The sequence below is a fragment of the Thunnus albacares genome, chromosome 2 (assembly GCF_914725855.1).
Source record: "Thunnus albacares chromosome 2, fThuAlb1.1, whole genome shotgun sequence".
Taxonomy (NCBI): Eukaryota; Metazoa; Chordata; class Actinopteri; order Scombriformes; family Scombridae; genus Thunnus; species Thunnus albacares.
In genome coordinates, this window is record NC_058107.1 from 24,192,756 (window position 1) to 24,211,180 (window position 18,425).

The following is an 18,425-nucleotide window of genomic DNA, read 5'->3' on the forward strand; positions in this document are numbered from 1 at the left end:
AGGCACACAGTTTTCTAATCAGGGCTTTGAACTCTCCCAGGGAGGCAAGATTAAGCTGTAGTATGTTCTGGAAGTTATTCCATGACCAGGGCGCAAAATAGGAGAAAGCTGCTCTACCAAGTTCTGGGTAAATCCTGGGTAACTGGTAGAGCAGCCATGTAGTGGAGTGAAAATCATAACAACTACTGGAGAGTGATAGATTACACAGATATGAAGGGAGTTTTCCCAGTATGGCTTTGTAAATAAAAATCTACCAATGCTGTTGTCTCCTTAGGGTTAATGAAGACCAGGAAACCAGATCATAAAGTACACAGTGATGTGTTCGGGACAATGAGTTCATCTGGGGATTATTTTATCCCACCCACAAGTACTTGCTTTTGTCTCCCTCTCTTGGTACCACATCATACAAGCTAGAATAGTCATCATTTCCAAGCACAGGCTGAACTGAAATCATACTGTACATTGCCTACATTCATTGGTACTTTTCTCCAAGGATGTAACCAAGTTGTTTTGTGTTTTGTTTTTGTTTTTTGTTTTTTACTGGTGAAGGACCCACCACTGGCAGGTTGCAAGCCAGGTTTCCTTCTGACTGAACTTGACTTTGTGCTTCACCTTTTCTCAGCAGTTTGTGGGCGAAACAAGCGCCCACCTCATATTTATAATTCATTACAAGGCTGCTCCTCCACCCCTGGCTGTCAGACTATTCAAATGAGACATCACAGAAGCCCATTTTCTAGCACGCTACAGGCTACCATCTTCACTGTCCAATCACAATGACTGACACTGTGAAGAGGCTAGTTGGCCTGTGGAAAAACTGGTTCCGCACAAACACACTCATAAATGCCAGACAGACTCTGACAGACACATACACACACTAATACAGTGATTATAAACAAATAGAAATATATGGCACACACATTTGCCTCTTTTTTTTTTTTTCCTGCCTCTCACCCCGTCCAGCCTTGTGGAAATAAAGCAGATGCATTATTCAGTCCATATGTCTTGCTAAAGCGAGCTCTTTTTGATCTTAAACTGATAGGCCAAGCGTGGGCTCAGGGCCTTAAGGCATGGACCGCAGGGCTTTCCACTGCAGCACATGAGTAGTGGTTAAAGTAGGATGAGGAGTCTCTCTCCTCCTCGCTCTCTCTCTCTCTCTCTCTCTGCTCTGCCTACTTCTTCTATTCATTTGTCCATTCCTAGTGCTCGGTCCACCCCTCTCTACCTTTATCCATGCTTTGCTGATCCCATTTTCTACCTCTTTCAATCTGTTAACTTTAGGAAACTGGGGCGTAAGCAATTCTGTGTAGGCTATGTATGAGGATGTTAGTCGCTAAGACAGAAAAATAAAGGCAAAGCAACTCCTTGTTTTGTGTGATTCTGCCCTGCCTCATTTTAAATACCTCTCCTTACATTGACCTCTTTATTTGCCTCCAGTTAGTCCTTCCTCCCCTTGCCCCTCCCCTTCATTGCTGCCTCTCGATTTTCCTCCTTTGAAGCCAGTCCAGTGAAGATTTCTATTCAGAACATTAGAGTAGTTCAGTAGTTTGGAGGGTTAGGCCCAGCAGAGAGCTTTCTATCCCCCCATCTCCTCAGATGCTGCTGCTCTTGTGCCTGCACATCAAAATGAATAGGCCTCGGTCTGAAGTACACGCCTAGAGAGGGAGAATCTCTGTCTCTGCCTTTAGAAAAGGTCCAGCTATAGAGAGCCTACTGTGTGCTGCCGTCCCATAGAGAGAACTGCGCTGTAGGCTGTGGAGCCCCACTGATTGTTGTCTATGGCAGGGCTACAAGAGAAAGCCACTGGCAATCTGGCCACTGGTCTTTAGAGGGTCTTTGCCTTGGTGTTGGCTCCATAAAGCTAAGTAGAGAATCTATATTCTTCTCTCTTTCTGTGTGCGTCTGTCCCCCAGGCCCAGCTCTGCCTTACACTGCATGGGGCGCCATGTCATGCTGCCCAGATGAAAGCAAAGCATTCTGCGGATGGGCTCATTCGTCTTCAGCAGCGGGCCTGCAGCTTTGACGCCTGCCTTCCCTCCCTTTATTTAGGAAGAGAGGCGCGCTGACATTATCGGCCGCTGCAGGCACATTTGAAAATAATTGCCTGTATGATTGCTATTTTTCTTACCTCTTTGAGGAGGTGTAGCCTTTGTCTTGGAATCAATGGCTGCTCAATACTGGACAGGGGAAAGGCAGTTTCCTTTCATGTCTTAGTGAAAAGGATGTATTTTTAGCACTATTCATTTTAGCAGTGTGTGCCATGCAGTTTTAATCTATTGGTCCTCTCCACTGTGTGGAGAATGGAAGAGATTCAGAGGTTCTTCAGAGGTGCGCCACGCTGTTGCAGAGAAAAGACGCATTGACTTGTCGTCCTATCACTATCCCTCTCTCTTTGTCTATTATTTATTTGATTCCCCAGCTCTGTTCTATGAAGTGAAAAAATGAAAAGGCCTCAGTTCTGCTATTTCAGGATGGGCGACTCTAGGGACTGAGGGAGGAGGTGTGTGTGTGCGTGCTGTTGCATTAGTTTGTGCATCTGTGATTGAGTACATGTGTCTGTGTGGCATAACACATTTGTATCTGCTTTTTTTATTTTTTAAAAAAAGGAAGGGGAAAAAAAAATTCTGCGATTGTGTGTGTTTTCTCTCCACTTCATGCCCTAACACACTTAACACAACAACAGATGGCTGTGTGTCATCAGAGCGTTGATTCAAGCCGCATATTTCCATGGAAAGAGTCACCGCGGAGAGAGAAGAGGGTCCAAATGGCTGTTTATTCTGCCACAAGTCATCCCCAGGGTGTGATGAAGGAAGGTCTATCCTACAGTAGGACACCAAGTCAGTGTTTACCATGGAACGGCAATGTCCAGAGCTGCTACACTAAATCATGTTAATTGATCAGCAGCTTTGCAATGCACAGGGTTTAAATGAAGGTTGTTAGTCATTATGGGGAAACAAGTGTGTTCCGCTCATCTTGCTGTATACTGGCTGCCAAGTGTGTGTTTGTGTGTATGTGATGGAACATCATGGAGTGGCTTAACTACTTCATTAAAAAGGCATTTAAAAAGATAGACGCCCGAAAATTAGATACAGGCACTTTTATATATGGTAGAACATTACAAATGGGCCTAGCTCCAATATGAGTAGCTTAAGCCTTTGACAAGTCTATTAAACATTGCCCTATACAGTAGACCTGCATCTGAATACATTTCAGACTCCACTCGTTTCACAACCTATAAATTCTACATGAATATGATTGTTTCTACCTCCCGCAAACTTATTTGCTGTTTGGCAAGCAATGACAGACCGTCAATGGCGCCAACAGAAGGAAGAAGGCAAATTAATCAAATTAATTTTTACATTTTGCCTAGATGTGAATCACTGTCCGATGCACTCATGTCTCTCTCTCTCTGGTCAGATGGCCAGCGAGATGTTTTGACACCTGAGGGCTCCCTGTCAGAAACTCAGCCAGGAAGACTGACAGACAGACCGACACACATGCAGACATCTCTGGGAGCCTGCCGCTGCTTATTCAATTCAGAATATTTTAATAAAGCAGACAGGCAGAGAGAAATAAGGCTAGGAGTAAGGGAGGAAAGATAAGGCCGAGGGAGACTCGCAGAGGGTGGAAAAGAAGGTGGGGTATAGAAAGTGAGTGACAAAGAACAAGGGGGATGCTGACATATGGGGTGAAATTATAGAGTGGGGGAAGAATGGAGAGAAAGAAAGTGAATGGAGGGTTTCTGACAGAAAGAGGGTGAAATGAGTGGGTGGAACAGGCAGACAGATAGAAGGGGAGAGAGAGAAGGTGGAGGTAGGTTAATGGAGGGAGAGAGCGGGGGGAACTGAAGGTGGAATGGAAGGAAAAAGAAGGGGGTTGGATGAGAGTGATGGAGGTGAATAGAAAGGGGTGGACAGCTTGGTGTATGGACATCACACACATGGGCCTCAGAGGAGCTGAGGTGGGAGGAGGGGGTCCACACCGCTCCACAGCCTCACAAAGGACACTGACTTCCTGGCTCACCACAGTTTTTTTTTTATAACCCGTTGGGCCAGGAAGAGACTTCAAGAGGATGGGTGGTCTTAAGTGAGGAGGGGTATAGCATCCCTTCCGCCCTCAAGTATGCCCGCGTTTAGTTAAAAGTAACACACAGGGGAAATCAGAGTATTCTTTTCAGCATGTTGTTACTTCTATATGAATTATTCTCCACTGTTCTGCCGTGAGTCGCTCAAGCCTCAGAGGGATCGACGGCAACAGGGACAAACAGAATGAGGGCTGAATAAAAAAAAAAAAAACGAACAGTAGCAGCAGCAGCAGCAGGCCTACTTTACGCTTAAGCTCCTCCTCTCACCAGAACTGATGCAAAACAACGGCTGGCCTTTTCCCTGTAAACCTCATCCCACGTCACAAGGCTCAGGGCTAATGGGTAACCATGGTTACAGGCCTCACACATCCCCTCCATTTTTTTTTCAGGGAAAGAGATTGGAAGGAGAGAGGGAGAGAGAGAGAGGGTGTCAGTATTGGTACCTGGTTGCCCTTGTATCACTGATGCTTATCGGATCACTCCATCTTCATAAAGCTGTCCATTACCATGCACGGATTGGTCCCCATCCCTCTCCTGCACACAGCTCAGCTGGAAAGGAATAAACTAGGTTCAGTCCAGGCTGATGGGCTTGCTGCTTCAGGATGGCTTTTTGTTCCACCTTGGTGTCAGGCCTAAAACTCGCTGCTTCATCTTGTGCAATTGTCAAGACAGAGAGCTGCTCTTTCCGCTGTCTATTGAGAGGAAGAGCTGGAATTGAATGCTGTGCTGTTTCAAGTGGGTGCTTTTGTCTGCACAGGTGAATGTCGTGTTTCTCAGGATAGATGTTGATGTTGTTGGTGAGGTGTTGGTCCACCAGTTGGAGTCAGATTTTTGTCTTAAGTTTTTAGGGCTCTCTATACCTGGATGTCGCCCTGACATCTGCTTCTGTAATCAAAGACAGGGTGCAAGAGAATGGCTCACAGCGAGAGAGACAGCACAAGACGCCCGCAATGACATTGTGGAGGTGAAAAACCTCTCAGGTTGCCCCCAGCAGTACTCACCTGGGAGCCGATGTGTGAAGTTGAGGGTTTTGTGTGTGTGTGTGTGTGTGTGTGTGTGTGTGTTGAAGCAGGTGATAGAGTTTAGCAGGGTGTGTTCAGGGTTCAAAGAGCAGCCCTCGGAGCGCATCACGTCTTATTCTAACGAACGGGAAGGTTAGGCGTACCTGCCGTTTGATTGGCTCCCGATCCGGCTGCCACGGCAACCCCTCACCCATCTTGCCTCCCTGTCTCCTCCCTTCCTCCTTCCCCCACCCCCCCGGTTCCACAGCTAGGCTCACAGATGAGTCGCGCTCAGACAGGTGAGATGGGTTATGAATATTTATGCAGTGGGATTTCATTCCTCCTGCCGCTGGCCCCTCCCCCTCTCCAACGCAGTGCTGCGTTTGTCCTTCACGGTAAGAGGCAGTGTCCTCGCTCCTGTCCCTCAGGTTAATCTGCCTGCTCTCTAGCCAGTTGTGTGTGTGTGTGTGTGTGTGTGTGTGTGTGTGTGTGTATGTGTGTGTATGTGTATGTGTGTGTGTGTGTGTGTGTGTGTGTGTATTTGACTGGTAAGTAGGTTCCCCCTAGTGAGTGATGAGAAGGCAGACCTGTCACAGGGGGGCCCACTGAGATCGAGAGCTCCTAACACCTCTCTCTCTCTGTCTCTCTGTCTATTTCTCTCTCTCTCTCTCTCTGTCTCTCTCTCTCCCTCTCTCTCTCTCTCTCAGTGAAAGTAGCAAACTGAAAGCACTCAGCTCTGAACTGTGGAGCAGAAAGATAGCTTACACCCATTTTGACTGTCTGTGTCAAGGATAAAAACATTGTGAAGCTAACATTAAGGCTTTATTCACCTATTATTCGATCAACAGTAAAGTTAATCTGTGAGTATTGATAATCAATTCATGTTGAATTATATATCCAGCAAGAACACCAAGCATTTACTCCTTTACTGCTTTTAATGTTAAGATTTATCACTTTTCTCCATTTTTTTAGAATTGTTACTGTTGGTCAGTCAAAGTAAACATTTTTCAGACATCACTTCAGATTGACATTTGTCATTATTATTATTTGTGTTTCTTAGTATTTTGTTGTGTGATTTGAATAGTGGTAACATTTACTGGTTGAAGCTTTGTTATGTGAAGATATTTATTTGCATTTTTGCATTTCATATAATTTTAAAAACTTTTTGACTGTTAGACAGACAAATTAAGCAATTTTAAGATTTGACTTTGGGCTCTGGTAACTTGTGATTGATAATTCACATTATTTTTTGTCATTTCAAAGTAGGGCTGCAACTACTGATTGTTTGCTATCAATTAACTGGCAATTCTCTTGATTAACTAATTGTTTGGTCAACAGATTGTCAGAAAATCATTAAAAGTGCCCATCGCCACTTCCTAATAGCTCACGGTTGATCAAAAAATGAAAAAAAAAAAAAAATCTGTAGATTAATTGTTAGCGACAGCAGTTGTTAGTTGCAGGCAGCCCCTTGGGCTGAGAAATCACTATGCAAACAATGTGCCAGGCTGGCCAATTCTGTTATGCTTCATTAGGTTAAGAGCAGGCTTATGCACAGTGATCTCATTAGTTAATAAACCCAATGTCCACAAGTAACAACCTTACCAAACTTAGCAACAATCTTATTTCATATTGCACAGTTTTTTCCTAATTCTTACATCAGCTACTGTGAGGTAATAAGATTTACAGAGAAGTGGTGTCTTTCTTTTGAACCTTTCTAGTAAAAATACATATAGCCATGGCCTGTGCGTGTGTGTGTTTTTATTTTCTGCAGTTGTCCCAGATCAGAGATTACCAAGAGAGCGAGATTCACCCCAATGAGACTGACAAGCCTCCTCCCAATGTGTATGTGGTGGGAGGATCAGCCGTGTTTCATAAATATATGTACATACCGTATTTGTTATTCAAATCCAAGGATAAAAGCCGTGGTGGAAGGGGTTTAGTCATGCTGCAAAAGCAACAAGACAAGAAGAGAGCCATGTTGGAGTGTGACAGAGAGTAGAGGGGGAGATGCAACCTAGCGGAGAGAGATATAGACAGAGAAAAAGTGGGTGCCTCTCTTTATGCTTATTAGTTAGGCATTAGCTGTAGCTAAGCACATTGCTTGTAGGGACTGTATCATAATTGTACCATTTCATTCTGCTGCCACCCACACCCAATGCAAATATGGATAGGATCTGTTTATAATTAGCATACCTGTTAAATGTATTTGTTAGTATTGCCTAGAGAAAACCGCCTTTTGTTTACTGGCAGTTGTTTTTGTTCTGCTATCACAGGGGGGGTTTTCTAGGAAACTATTTCTCAGAAGGCATTTTAAGGCATACATACAAACAAATTGCAAGGATCATAGAATGCATTTTACACACCGGTAGGCCTGCTCCGCTGATAAGACGAGAGAATGCAGTGTTTTCGTCAGACCTGGATATGAGGAAAATTGAAGCTGCAGACCTGGAGCCTGTGAGGCCCTATAGTGACAATCTAGTGGGAACCAAAGCAGAACCAAAGCAATACTAGCCTAATTAGCTGACCTGATTACTATATAGGCTGGATAAAGTATGGAACGGAATCATCCTCATAAGACATAATTACAGAACAGCACATGCATGAGGAATGTTTTTTTCTCGTCATCGCTGTTAGCTTAAAACCGAACAAACAGACTGAGAAAGACACAAGCGCAGCAACTACACAGCTCACACTTCAGCACGCTACTTTTTGTTAGAGCCATCATTCATCCATCCCCGTGCCATAGCTATCTGTTATGGCTGAGGTAAACATTAAGGCCATCAGTCTGCGGCGTGCATGGAGGTGGTTGCCTCCATTTGTCCGTGTCCAGTCAGCTGCAGAGAAACGGTGATGGAATCCTGACAGATTGTCTGTGTTTTGGAGCGTGTTGTTTTCCTTGCCCATCCATTTCTCTCCTCCTAGCCATGTTTGCCATGCATCATCACTCTCTCTCCCTCTCTTCTGTCTTCCCTCCTTCTACCTCCTCCCTCCTTGCCTCATCATTTCTCAGAGGGGATGGGAGCGTTGGATGGACGTCCGGCTACCTGCGAGGAGAAACTACAGAAACAAAAGCACTTGTTATTAGTGAACACTTTATGAAGCTTTGAAACGCCACACAAAGACACCACTCTCTCTTTTCTCTGTCTCCTTTTAATTCTCTTGCTCTCCCTTTTCTTTCTCCATCTCTCAATTGCGCCCCTTCTACCTCCGTCTCCATGTCATTGTGTGCCAGCCAAACTTGTCTAATCAGCAGATTCAACCAAAATAATTGGCGGTGGCCTTGCTGCTAGCGAGCATCGTGCTGTATACAGATAGGGAAAGGAGCACTTAATATTCCACGCAGCTCGTGCCTCTCCTGTTCTCTGTGATATCTGACCTCTTTTGTCTCCTGCTCAGCTTGATGTTGATTTTGGAGGGCATTGTTAGCCAGAGCGCTGTGATTGGAAGAGGTTGTCAGCGAGGGGGGCTGTGGTTGGTTGGGTTAAAGGGAGGCTGATTTGCATAAAGGCTTAGCCCAGATTTGGAGCCACTCAGCGAGATCTGAGGAGAAGGGCCCGAGGGCCACGAGGTAATCATCCATGGCCTGTCACAGCGCTGTCATCCCTCTGTGTATTATTTTTTGTGTGTCTGTGAGTCTGTCTGTATCTGTGTGTCTGTGAGAGAGGGAGACAGAGAGCATTGTGTCTGCGCCTCTTTGTGTTTGTTTGTATTCCTTTGCGTTTTGTATGCATCATTGTCGAGCATCTCTATCTCACTCATGCTCCCTTTTTTTTTTTTGTTGTTGTTGTTTTGTTTCCCAGGAAGACTCGTCCGTGCCAAGCGGATGGTAGAGGCAGCCAATCCTACAGAATATGAATATATAGAAGGAAGCATACCGATAGAGTGGGACGGTAAGTGTGGACTGCAGCATCACTGTTACATACTTAAACTATCACTAACATGGATAAATGACAATGTTAACAAAAGAGCTACCCAACAGAGTACACAAAGTGCTGCACAAATAAAATGGAATAACAAATTCACGGCTGCAACTATTGGGGTCTAGGCTAATCCATTGATTTTCTTTTTTCTTTTTTCATAGTGCGAGATGGGGGTTGGGAAAAGCGTATTCATGAGTTTATCAAAGACGCCTTCTGCTGGTGTTATACAACCGTACCATAAAATAGTGTTTCAAATTTCTTACAACTGGATACAAACTGTTCCCTCTGTCTCAGCCTGGCTTTATCCACCTTAAACCCCTCATCCTGCTTCGCCCCATCCCTCATGCATTTTCATCAGCATGCAAATAAGAAAGGGATAAAAGAGGCCCAGAATCCCTGCGCTAGCTGGAGGAAGAGTTAGAAAATCTCTCTCCCTCTCTCTCTCTCTCTCTCTCCCTCTCTCTCTCTCGTTCTGGCTCCCTTTAACCTGCTCTGCTGTGCAGCCAGCTCAGCCAAAATAGAGCTCCTTAAAAAGGAAAAAAAAAAAAAAAAAAAAAGATGACAGACAGACACAGTTCTACTCAGGAGGAGAAAGAAGGACAGAGGTATTGATGGAGAATGACAGAGTGTGTACTTTCAAATTCAAAGATCAGAGCGGATCCGCACTTTCTCTTCTGAGACGCAGTATTCAGTGCCCCTGCTCTGCCTACACTAGAGCAGTATTAGTCTTTTTTTGCGTTTATCATGTGTGCAGCTCGGATGTTTTACCGTTCTCCATCTTTTCCCCGTAGTTCACTAAGCGAAATGAAACAAAACAAACGCCGGATAAAGTCCCCCAACTAGCTCGGTTACCTGAGCTGCTGTGATGCCCTGAAAGTCTGTGATGCTATAGCAGTAGCCTTTAAATATGACTGCAGGTTTTGTTTGTGCAGCGTATGTTTGTGTGGGTGTTCTCACTCACTCTCTCTCTCTCTCTCTCTCTCTCTCTCTCTCCCTCTTTTTTTTTTCTTCTTCTTCTCTCTCCTCCTCCTCCAGCTTGGATCCGAGGCAGACGGAAGGAGCCCCCCTCCGTCGAGGTACGTCTCCCCCCAGCCTCCCCGCTGTGCTGATGGTTGGACTCTAGGGGACTGGTTACAAGGGAGGGAAGAAGCAAAGATAGAAGGAAAAGGCTTTGATTTGTTTCATCTTACACTTTCGAACTGAATCCAGGAACTTTGGGGGACAGGTGTTAAAATAAACAGCAACTGAAGCGCATTGATGGCGAGACGGAGAGCAAAGACAGCCTCTGAACAAGGGGCTCACTGACACCACGTCCTAGTTAACTTTCTGTTTTTTTTTCCAAGCAGAAGCCTGCATCTCGGCTTTTTGTGTTTTATTTCTGGCAGTCTCCGAGATGGGAATGGTGGTGAAGGAGTGTAGTTTTTCCCCTCGTGTACCTCTCACTGGGTTTATTGCTCTTTAAAAGTGAGAATGCTGGAAATTATTTGGCCAGTGAAATGTGGGTCTATAGGAAATCCCTTGGAAGGCCAATACCCAGGCAGCTCTCCCTCACTCTTTCTGTCCTCTCTGCCTGCGAGTGGCCAATGCCATCCCCTGCCTCTATTGCCAGAACATTCTATTCCAATTTTCTGCCTTGCGTCTGCCCAATAGCTGCCATCGACAGCTGGACAGTGTTGATGTGGCCAAGGCTTCACTCCCAGCACATTACCCTACCCCTTGTCACGCTCCCTCTCTTCCCGGTCCAAGCCGACATAAATTGATTGGATTAAATCCTGTCATTAACAGGCTGGAAAAGCAGCTCAGTATGTTTGTCTCCCTCCCCAAAGCGGGGCTTTTTGGCCACGGCTCTCCCCTCTCTTTTCCAGTCCTTCACTTCTGCCAACACACAACAGCATTATGCCCAGTCCTCCCTTCCTTTTTGGCTCCCCATACAAGGGAGAGACTAACATCACTGGACACTAGCTGTGGCTCAAGTGGGTAACTATTCCACTGGTGGACTATGTCCGGGTTATAATTGTTTCCATGAGTTGGAATGGTTGTTTATACTGCGAATGCCTCCTGTCACGTTAGTTTACCGACCCTTTCCAAGCACTACATCTTTAACCAGGGTTTATTGGAGCAATATAGGTTAACTGAGCACGCTTGTTCTTTTTCTAGTAAATGCCCTACTTCATTCTCTGCGGATACACACATTTGTTCCTGGAAGCTCCCCAATGCAACTTTGTGTCTCTTCTACTTTTGACTAGTGAGCAGATGATGTTCTTTTCTTTTTGCTTTAAGACAAAACAGAGGTAGTTGATTAAGGAGGGGAAATGATCACTGGTTCAGTTTTGCAGGACAGCTTAGAGGTTCCAATAAGTAATCTTGTAGTCACAGTTGTTTTTCTCGAATCTTAAGGAAACTGCCACCTCAGCACTTCTACCACAGATCCTGATAGGTGATGTCTGGTAGGGGTGGGCGATATGATGATATATACAATGAGATGATTTATGATATGATCAATATGATGAAGTATTGAATTTACTGGATTTGCCAAAGCACACACATTCCTGCCTGGTTATTCCTGTATAGATTGTTTTATTGATTAACAATGTCTCAAGTCATTTTCCAGAAAAATGATCATATCACAAAACAAATTGATATCATAATATGAAAATTAATAGTTTTTTAACCATGTTGCACATTACCTGTAATGCCTGGTAGTTATATATGAACTCACAGACTACAACATGTAACGCATGTGTTTATGTCCCCTCAGGAGCTGCTGAAGAATGAGACCTATAGGGAGCAAATAAAGCTGAAGGCCAAGGAGGTAGAGGAAAACGATCTGGCCCTACAGGCAAAGGAGTACGAGGAAGGTCTGGTGGCAACACCTTTAAAGACTGTCGCCAAGGGCCATGCGGCCGCCACCAGCTTCGGCAAGCAAGAGATCAGCGAGGACCCCTCAAGCACTGCAAACACATTCCAGCCTGGCTCCTGGATACCCAGTCCCAAGAAATAGACTGACTCATCCACACACACACTGAGATCATCCTACAGTGTTATACAATCCAATAGAAAAGCCCTATATTTACTTTTTGTTGAGGCTTTGAAATTCAATAGTAGAAACATCTTTCAGTATAATGCAATCCAATACAACACCACAACACCACAGATTAATAAATTACCAGAGAGAAGACTCAGCTCCTCTCTGGCCCAGTCTCAAAATACACATTTTAAGTTCCACAAAGGAAGTATTATTGCAAGGCTGCATTAGATTATAAAGGGGTTTCAAATCAAGACAATATAATTACTCATCTTGAACCTGACTCCATAAATGGCCACAATAATTTAATAGGGCAGTAAGGTTTGTTAATAAAGCAAAGAAAAACTGAAATGGTTGTACTTCAGAAGTCACTGGGTACACCAACTGTAAATACACTGTATCATGCTTGAGGTATTTTGTAAGAAATACTTTCTAATAAATTGTGGCTATTTAATGACATTGATATTGACTCCCTATCAGTTAATACATTTTACAGAAGAACTTTCCACTTCCAGCACATGAATGTGAAAACAGCCTTCTAGTGTCAAACTCTGCACAGTGAAGTTCAAACATTCAACTGTAGGAACAAGAGGAAAGATATTTGAGTGGAGGGAGACTTTAAATATTAAAAGCTCAAACCGATCAGAAGTACAGACCTCAAGCATTCAGCTATGACCAACGAAATTGTACATTTTATTGAAAAATCCCTCAGTGAACATTTTTTGACAGTGTAAAGACGGAAAGTATTACTTGTTGCGGAAGTATGCGGAAAACCATATGTGTAATGCTATGGGAAACGCTAATATGTCGATAAGATCTCTTAACTCCAAATTGAACTCTGAAATCAGTTCAGGGTTGAACATGGTGCAATGAAACTCTTCACATGAAATACTGTGTTAATATTATTTCTATTTATGATGGAGGTGGTGTCCACTGCCTGCGAATCACAACTGATGTATGTGATATTGATCTCAAGAGCAAAGTTCTTTCACTTGAGGCCTGAGTGCATGTTGGGCACAGAGTAGCGTTCCTGGAGGTGGTGGAGGTTCTGCAAGAAACGTTCAGCAGGAAAAACTAATATGCAGAAGTGTGTCTATGTCTACCTTTTTTTTCCAAATCATTTTAACCACTTCTTTACAAGATCTCAGGTACTGAGAATACAGTATCTATAAAAAAGTATTCAAACCCCTTGGACTTTTTAATACTGAATCACAGTGGATATATTTAATACTGATAAAAAAAGAAAGATTTAAAATACATCATTGCAATTAGAACATACAATATATAAACACAGAATTATTGCAGAAGTATTCACTTCCTTCAAGCCAATATTTAATAAAGGCACGTGTGGAAAGGTGATGTTTTTCATTTTTATGGAAAGATAGAGAGATGAGGAATGACATGCAACAAAGGTCCCTTGCCAGAGGTGAACCAGGGACATTGCACTTCATGGTCAGCACTTTGACCTCTAGGCCACCAGGGTGCCCTGATAATGCAGTTTTGAAAGAAAATTAAGCAGAAGTTGACCTAAACTCATGTGATACACAATGCTACATGAGTGCAATTTTTCGGGTCTATTATTGTAAAAGAAAGTTTTGTCTTTTATGTTTTGATCACCTTGAGGAGATGTTTTCTGTTGATCAGCGTAATGACATGCACTCTGAGTCAGTGTTGTTAAACAATAAACCATTAGGGGGTGAGTGCTTTTCCTATGTGCTTAATTTGACAAAAAAAAAAATACTCGTAATACTTTTCCCAACAGTCCAATATTGAATCCACAAAGAGCAAATTATATTTTCTTATCAACCATCAAAACTTTATTGATTAGAAAGTAATAATTTGGATATTTTGCAAGTGACTTGGAAGAAAAGTTCCAGTATACACATTACATATCAATTCAGCAGAACAGGGATGCTAACAATGGAATGCAAGGTGTTGCAACAGTTGCACAATTTTATCAGAGGATCTCTGTATATATATGTATATATTTGTATATATCATACAGATTACCACTGTGCTCTTGCTGACCAAGTCTCACTGAGACGAGCCTCCTCTGGGCAGTACTGTCCGTCTCACACTGTTCGGCCTGTTGGGGCCAAGTGTCCCTCCTCCTACCCCGGACGTGCGGAGTAGTGGCCCTGTGCTGACGGTAGGGCTGGGACAAGGAAGGGCACCATGTCATTATTCAGAATAAGGAGGGCTGTGAGCGTGGTGGTTGCCTGTTTCATGCCCTCATCCTACCCTCGCAAGCTCAGTCTTTCTTGGTCCTCTTGGCCTTGGCTATGTTTTCCTGACGTTTCTGCTTTTTCTTCTGTTCCCGATCACGTGCCTCAATCATCTTGGCCAGTTTCCAGGACAGCAGCGCACTGGCAATGAAGAGAGGCGTCAGAGCCAGTATGACTGTGGTCAGGAAACCGTAGGGATCTTTGGCAGCCCACTCCACCACATATTCTGCCCAAGCCTGAATGTCAATCATCCTGCTCAACAATGATGAAGCTGATCAAACCTGAGAGTGGGCACAAGGAAAGAAAGCAGTGAATAGCCAGAGCTGTGTGATAGGAAAGAAACAAGAGTCTGCAGTCATGCTAGCGGCTCAGTGAGGCTGTGCTAAAGTACAGCTGTGCTTTGAGTTAAATGTTAACGTGAACATGCTGATGTCTAGCAGGTACAATGTTCACTATCTTAGTTTAGCATGTGAGCATGCTAATATTGGCTTTTTAGCACTAAACACAAAGTACAGGTGAGGCTGATATGCATGTCATTAGTTTTGCAGGTGTTTGGTCATTAACCAAGGTATTGAACAAATTGGAATTTTGACCTGATGGTGGTGCTAGAGGAAAAGTCAGGTGATCACAAAACTGATTAGGACTCATCAATTAGGGACCTAGGATGGCTAACATGGCTAAAGTAAATGTAGCAAGTGCAGAAAAACAAAGCAGTGAAGAGCTAAAGCTGTATGCAATAAAGTTAATAATAACTAAAGGATCCTCTCCCAATACTGATGTTACTGAGTGGGCTACGTGGATTACAGCGTATGTACATCCATAATCATATCATTTATATATATATATATATATATATATATACCATGCCATGATGTCATACATTTTCTGGATAATAGCCTAACTGGAGAAACTGTTAATGGATACATGGTTGTAAAATAACCAGACTAGCGATAGAATGATTAGTCAATTAGTTGACTGACAGAAAATTTATTGTCAACAATTTCGATAAACCAATCATTGTTCAAGTCATTTAACAAGGAGAGAGACCAAACATTTGCCAGTTCGAGATTCTCAAACGTGAGGCTTAGTTGTTCTTCTCTCTTTTATATCATTGTAAAATCTTTGGGGTTTTGGACTGCTGGTTGCACATAGTAATCAATCTGACAACATTAAATTGGGCTCTGCAAACCTGTGATGGATGTTTTCCACTGTTTTCTAACATTTTAGAAAACTAAATGATTAATTGAGAAGACTTACAGATCACACAAATTGATCAATATAATAGTTACTTGCAGCCCTAAACCAGACACACACAACCTTTCTGGCAAATTAAATACCTGACAAATTATTGCATTTTCTCACACTGATGCCAGAAGAAAACAACATAAAAATCCAACATTGCCATAGAGTCATCCTGCTCATTTATTTGCAAAATTGCCCAAAATGATCTAATACACTCAGAGATATTAAAAGAATAGCAACCATTGAATAAACGGTATGGCAAAGTCTCTGACAGTCAGCTATATTATAGTCTGGGTATATTTAATCATATTTCCAATCCAAACTGATATTCACAAGGACAATTGCTCAGTTGCTCATCACATTGAACTGCACTGTAACAGGGAGTTAAACTTAACTCATGTATGAAGTTTCTCAATCATCTAGGTCAAAGAATACCCATCACTGGTATGTAGAAGGCTACTGGACTTATTGTAATATTGGAGGTTTTCCAACACTGATGAAAAACTGATGAAGCATCTTGGATGAGTCATAAAACATCCTCAAAACCTTTTAAGAGTGTAATGGAGAGTCTGAGGAAAGTCCCGCTACTTTGCCTAAAAAAAAACTCTTGGTGTGATATTAGGCATCGAACAGGGGCAAACATTTTGAGATGGTCCTCTCAAGTATTTCAGAGCTCAGTCTGGAAAAAAATAGGCTACCTAACTGAGTTTTGTACAATTTGTCATAACAGTGTCAAAACCAACAATATTACGATGTTAGATTATACATCATATCTATCTAGTGCCAAGTCCAGTGATTATACAAACAAAGATATCAGCTGGGCTTGTAAATAGCTTTAATTCATTCCAGACTGTGGTGCTAATTAAATGAACTTGTAGCTAATCTAACGTAGACACCATATAACTCAGAGGGAGTACACTATATCTTTACAACGGGATTTCGTCTTAAGTCAGTTATCAAAACTTTGTCTAGACGCATCACTTTTATGACGAATCGAGCCACCAATGTGGTTTCGTTGAGTCATGTGAAGTAATCGTAACTTGTTGAGCGCTCCGACCAATCACTCCCTCACACAACCGCTAACTGTTAATGACCCGACACGTAGCTAACTAGCTTACATTAGCATCCAGAAACAAACCCGTAACAAACCCTCTACTCTGCCGTCACTAACCTACAGTCAAGTTTAGTTGCTCCTCGCCTGCCGTTAATATTACATCAGAATATTTAAGATGAACATGTAAGATTTAGCTACATTTCTACTAACGTTAGCACCGCTAGCTAACCCGCCCATCCATAACGGCCTAACTTTGAGCAGCAAGACCACTGGCTCCCGGCTCGGACAATGCATGTGAATCTGACGAACCAACGAATCTATATTCCTCAATGGTTAGTTAAGATAAAAAAAAACGAACTAAATACAGCATAAACTTACCAAAAAATGTAGTGATTTTTGTTTATGCCCACGATAATCAGCCGCAGCTCCTCCCTGTTCCGGGAAGTATGACTGGTGTGGCCCGGACAAGCTGCTCGCTCACGATTGGCTATCACGCTTTCCTTTGAAGATGGGAATTGCAGTCCTTTAGCCAGAAACAGGGCTGATGAACACGTCAAAACACAGGAACTGCAATAAAAGCATTTTAAATTAAAGCGCACGGAGTGTCTACCTTTGGTGAGTTTGACATAGTCTCAGAGATTAACTGTTTAGACATTAGACAATGTATAAAAGCCTACTTAGGACTGTTATTTATAAGAATCACAAGGCCCTGTGTGATTCATACTCTTTAGCAATGTGCCATATTTCCTGTAAACACTGCAATTTAAAAATTAATTATTAATACAATAAGTAGATGTGCTGATGAGTGGGTGACACTTACAGTAATAATCATATACAGAGAGGTAATATATAGCCTACAGAGGGGCAACAACACCATTTTTAATATGAATGCTGTTCTCATTATTCTTTCATTCTTAAAAAAGTAATTTAGGAACAGGAACATGTGGCATAATGTGAGTTGAAATAATGTAGGCGGGGGTGGCATATACTCTGAATTACTCTGAAATCAAAGCCTTATTGATTTATTACAGGTGCAGAATTTAAAATGTGAATTTCACTGACATGAAATCAAACATGAGTGTTGAGATGTGTTTAATATGTTAAGATCCGTTTTGATACTAAGAAGAGAACAGTCCTGTTACCAGGCAGCTGCTGGTTCAAATCCCCAGATTGTCTGTAAAAGTTTGGGTATGTCTATCTGAGATAGATAGATCTTGTCTATCTGCATTCTGTAGGGGTTCTTTATAGAAAGATATGCATATGTGTAACAAAAACATGCCATAAGAGTGTCGGCTCAGCATTGAATAGTGATATAGACAAATATTACATAGACATGAACAATGCAAACCCCTTGGAACACATATAGTCAACTTTGTGACAGGATAAAGAAACATATGACTCCTAGCTGTCGTAGAAACTTCTGATCATGTGTAAAACCGCTGTACCTGAACTACAAAGTAAATGATAAGGCAATAACTTCACTCTGTAAAAAAAATAAATAAATAAAGCCAAAGGCTCCACTGGCTCTCTGAGAAAGATGACTAACATAACAAAGGAGGACCTGCTGGCTTTGTGAACTTCCTGTGGGGAAGTATTGAAACCAAATCAGGTTAGGCCACATCTGCTCTGTCCATACGGCATGGATCACTTTCAGAGCAGTTCAAAGGCCAGCCTTTTAGTCCTACTCACAGAGGAAGAAGAGGGGCAGCTGGGAACACATGCAGAGGACAGACACATTGCAAACACACATTCTGGTTTACCAGCATAGTTTAGGCCAAGTTTTATAGACAATTTAGAAAAAAACATCCACAATCTGGTCGCTTTTTTTTTCTGAAATGGTTATAATTATTAGTTCCTGCATGTCTCATCAGGCAGGG

The 18,425-nt window shown here is 42.7% G+C and overlaps 2 protein-coding genes across 2 annotated transcripts in view; one reads left to right on the top strand and one right to left on the bottom strand.

The window, feature by feature from the left end:
- The window catches only part of ndufaf2 (NADH:ubiquinone oxidoreductase complex assembly factor 2), a 14,725-nt gene extending 2,235 nt beyond the window's left edge, over positions 1–12,490 (top strand). The window contains exons 2-4 of the mRNA XM_044374322.1: positions 8,883–8,972; positions 10,038–10,078; positions 11,761–12,490. Coding sequence (XP_044230257.1) covers positions 8,883–8,972; positions 10,038–10,078; positions 11,761–12,003 — 374 coding nt within the window. The 3' untranslated portion in view covers positions 12,004–12,490. The remainder of the gene's footprint in view (positions 1–8,882; positions 8,973–10,037; positions 10,079–11,760) is intronic.
- Positions 12,491–13,816: 1,326 nt separating this feature from the next.
- Positions 13,817–14,533, bottom strand: smim15 (small integral membrane protein 15). The gene has a single exon (XM_044374335.1). The coding sequence runs from the start codon at positions 14,501–14,503 to the stop codon at positions 14,279–14,281; it is 225 nt and encodes a 74-aa protein (XP_044230270.1). The 5' UTR covers positions 14,504–14,533; the 3' UTR covers positions 13,817–14,278.
- Between the last annotated feature and the right edge of the window lie 3,892 nt (positions 14,534–18,425).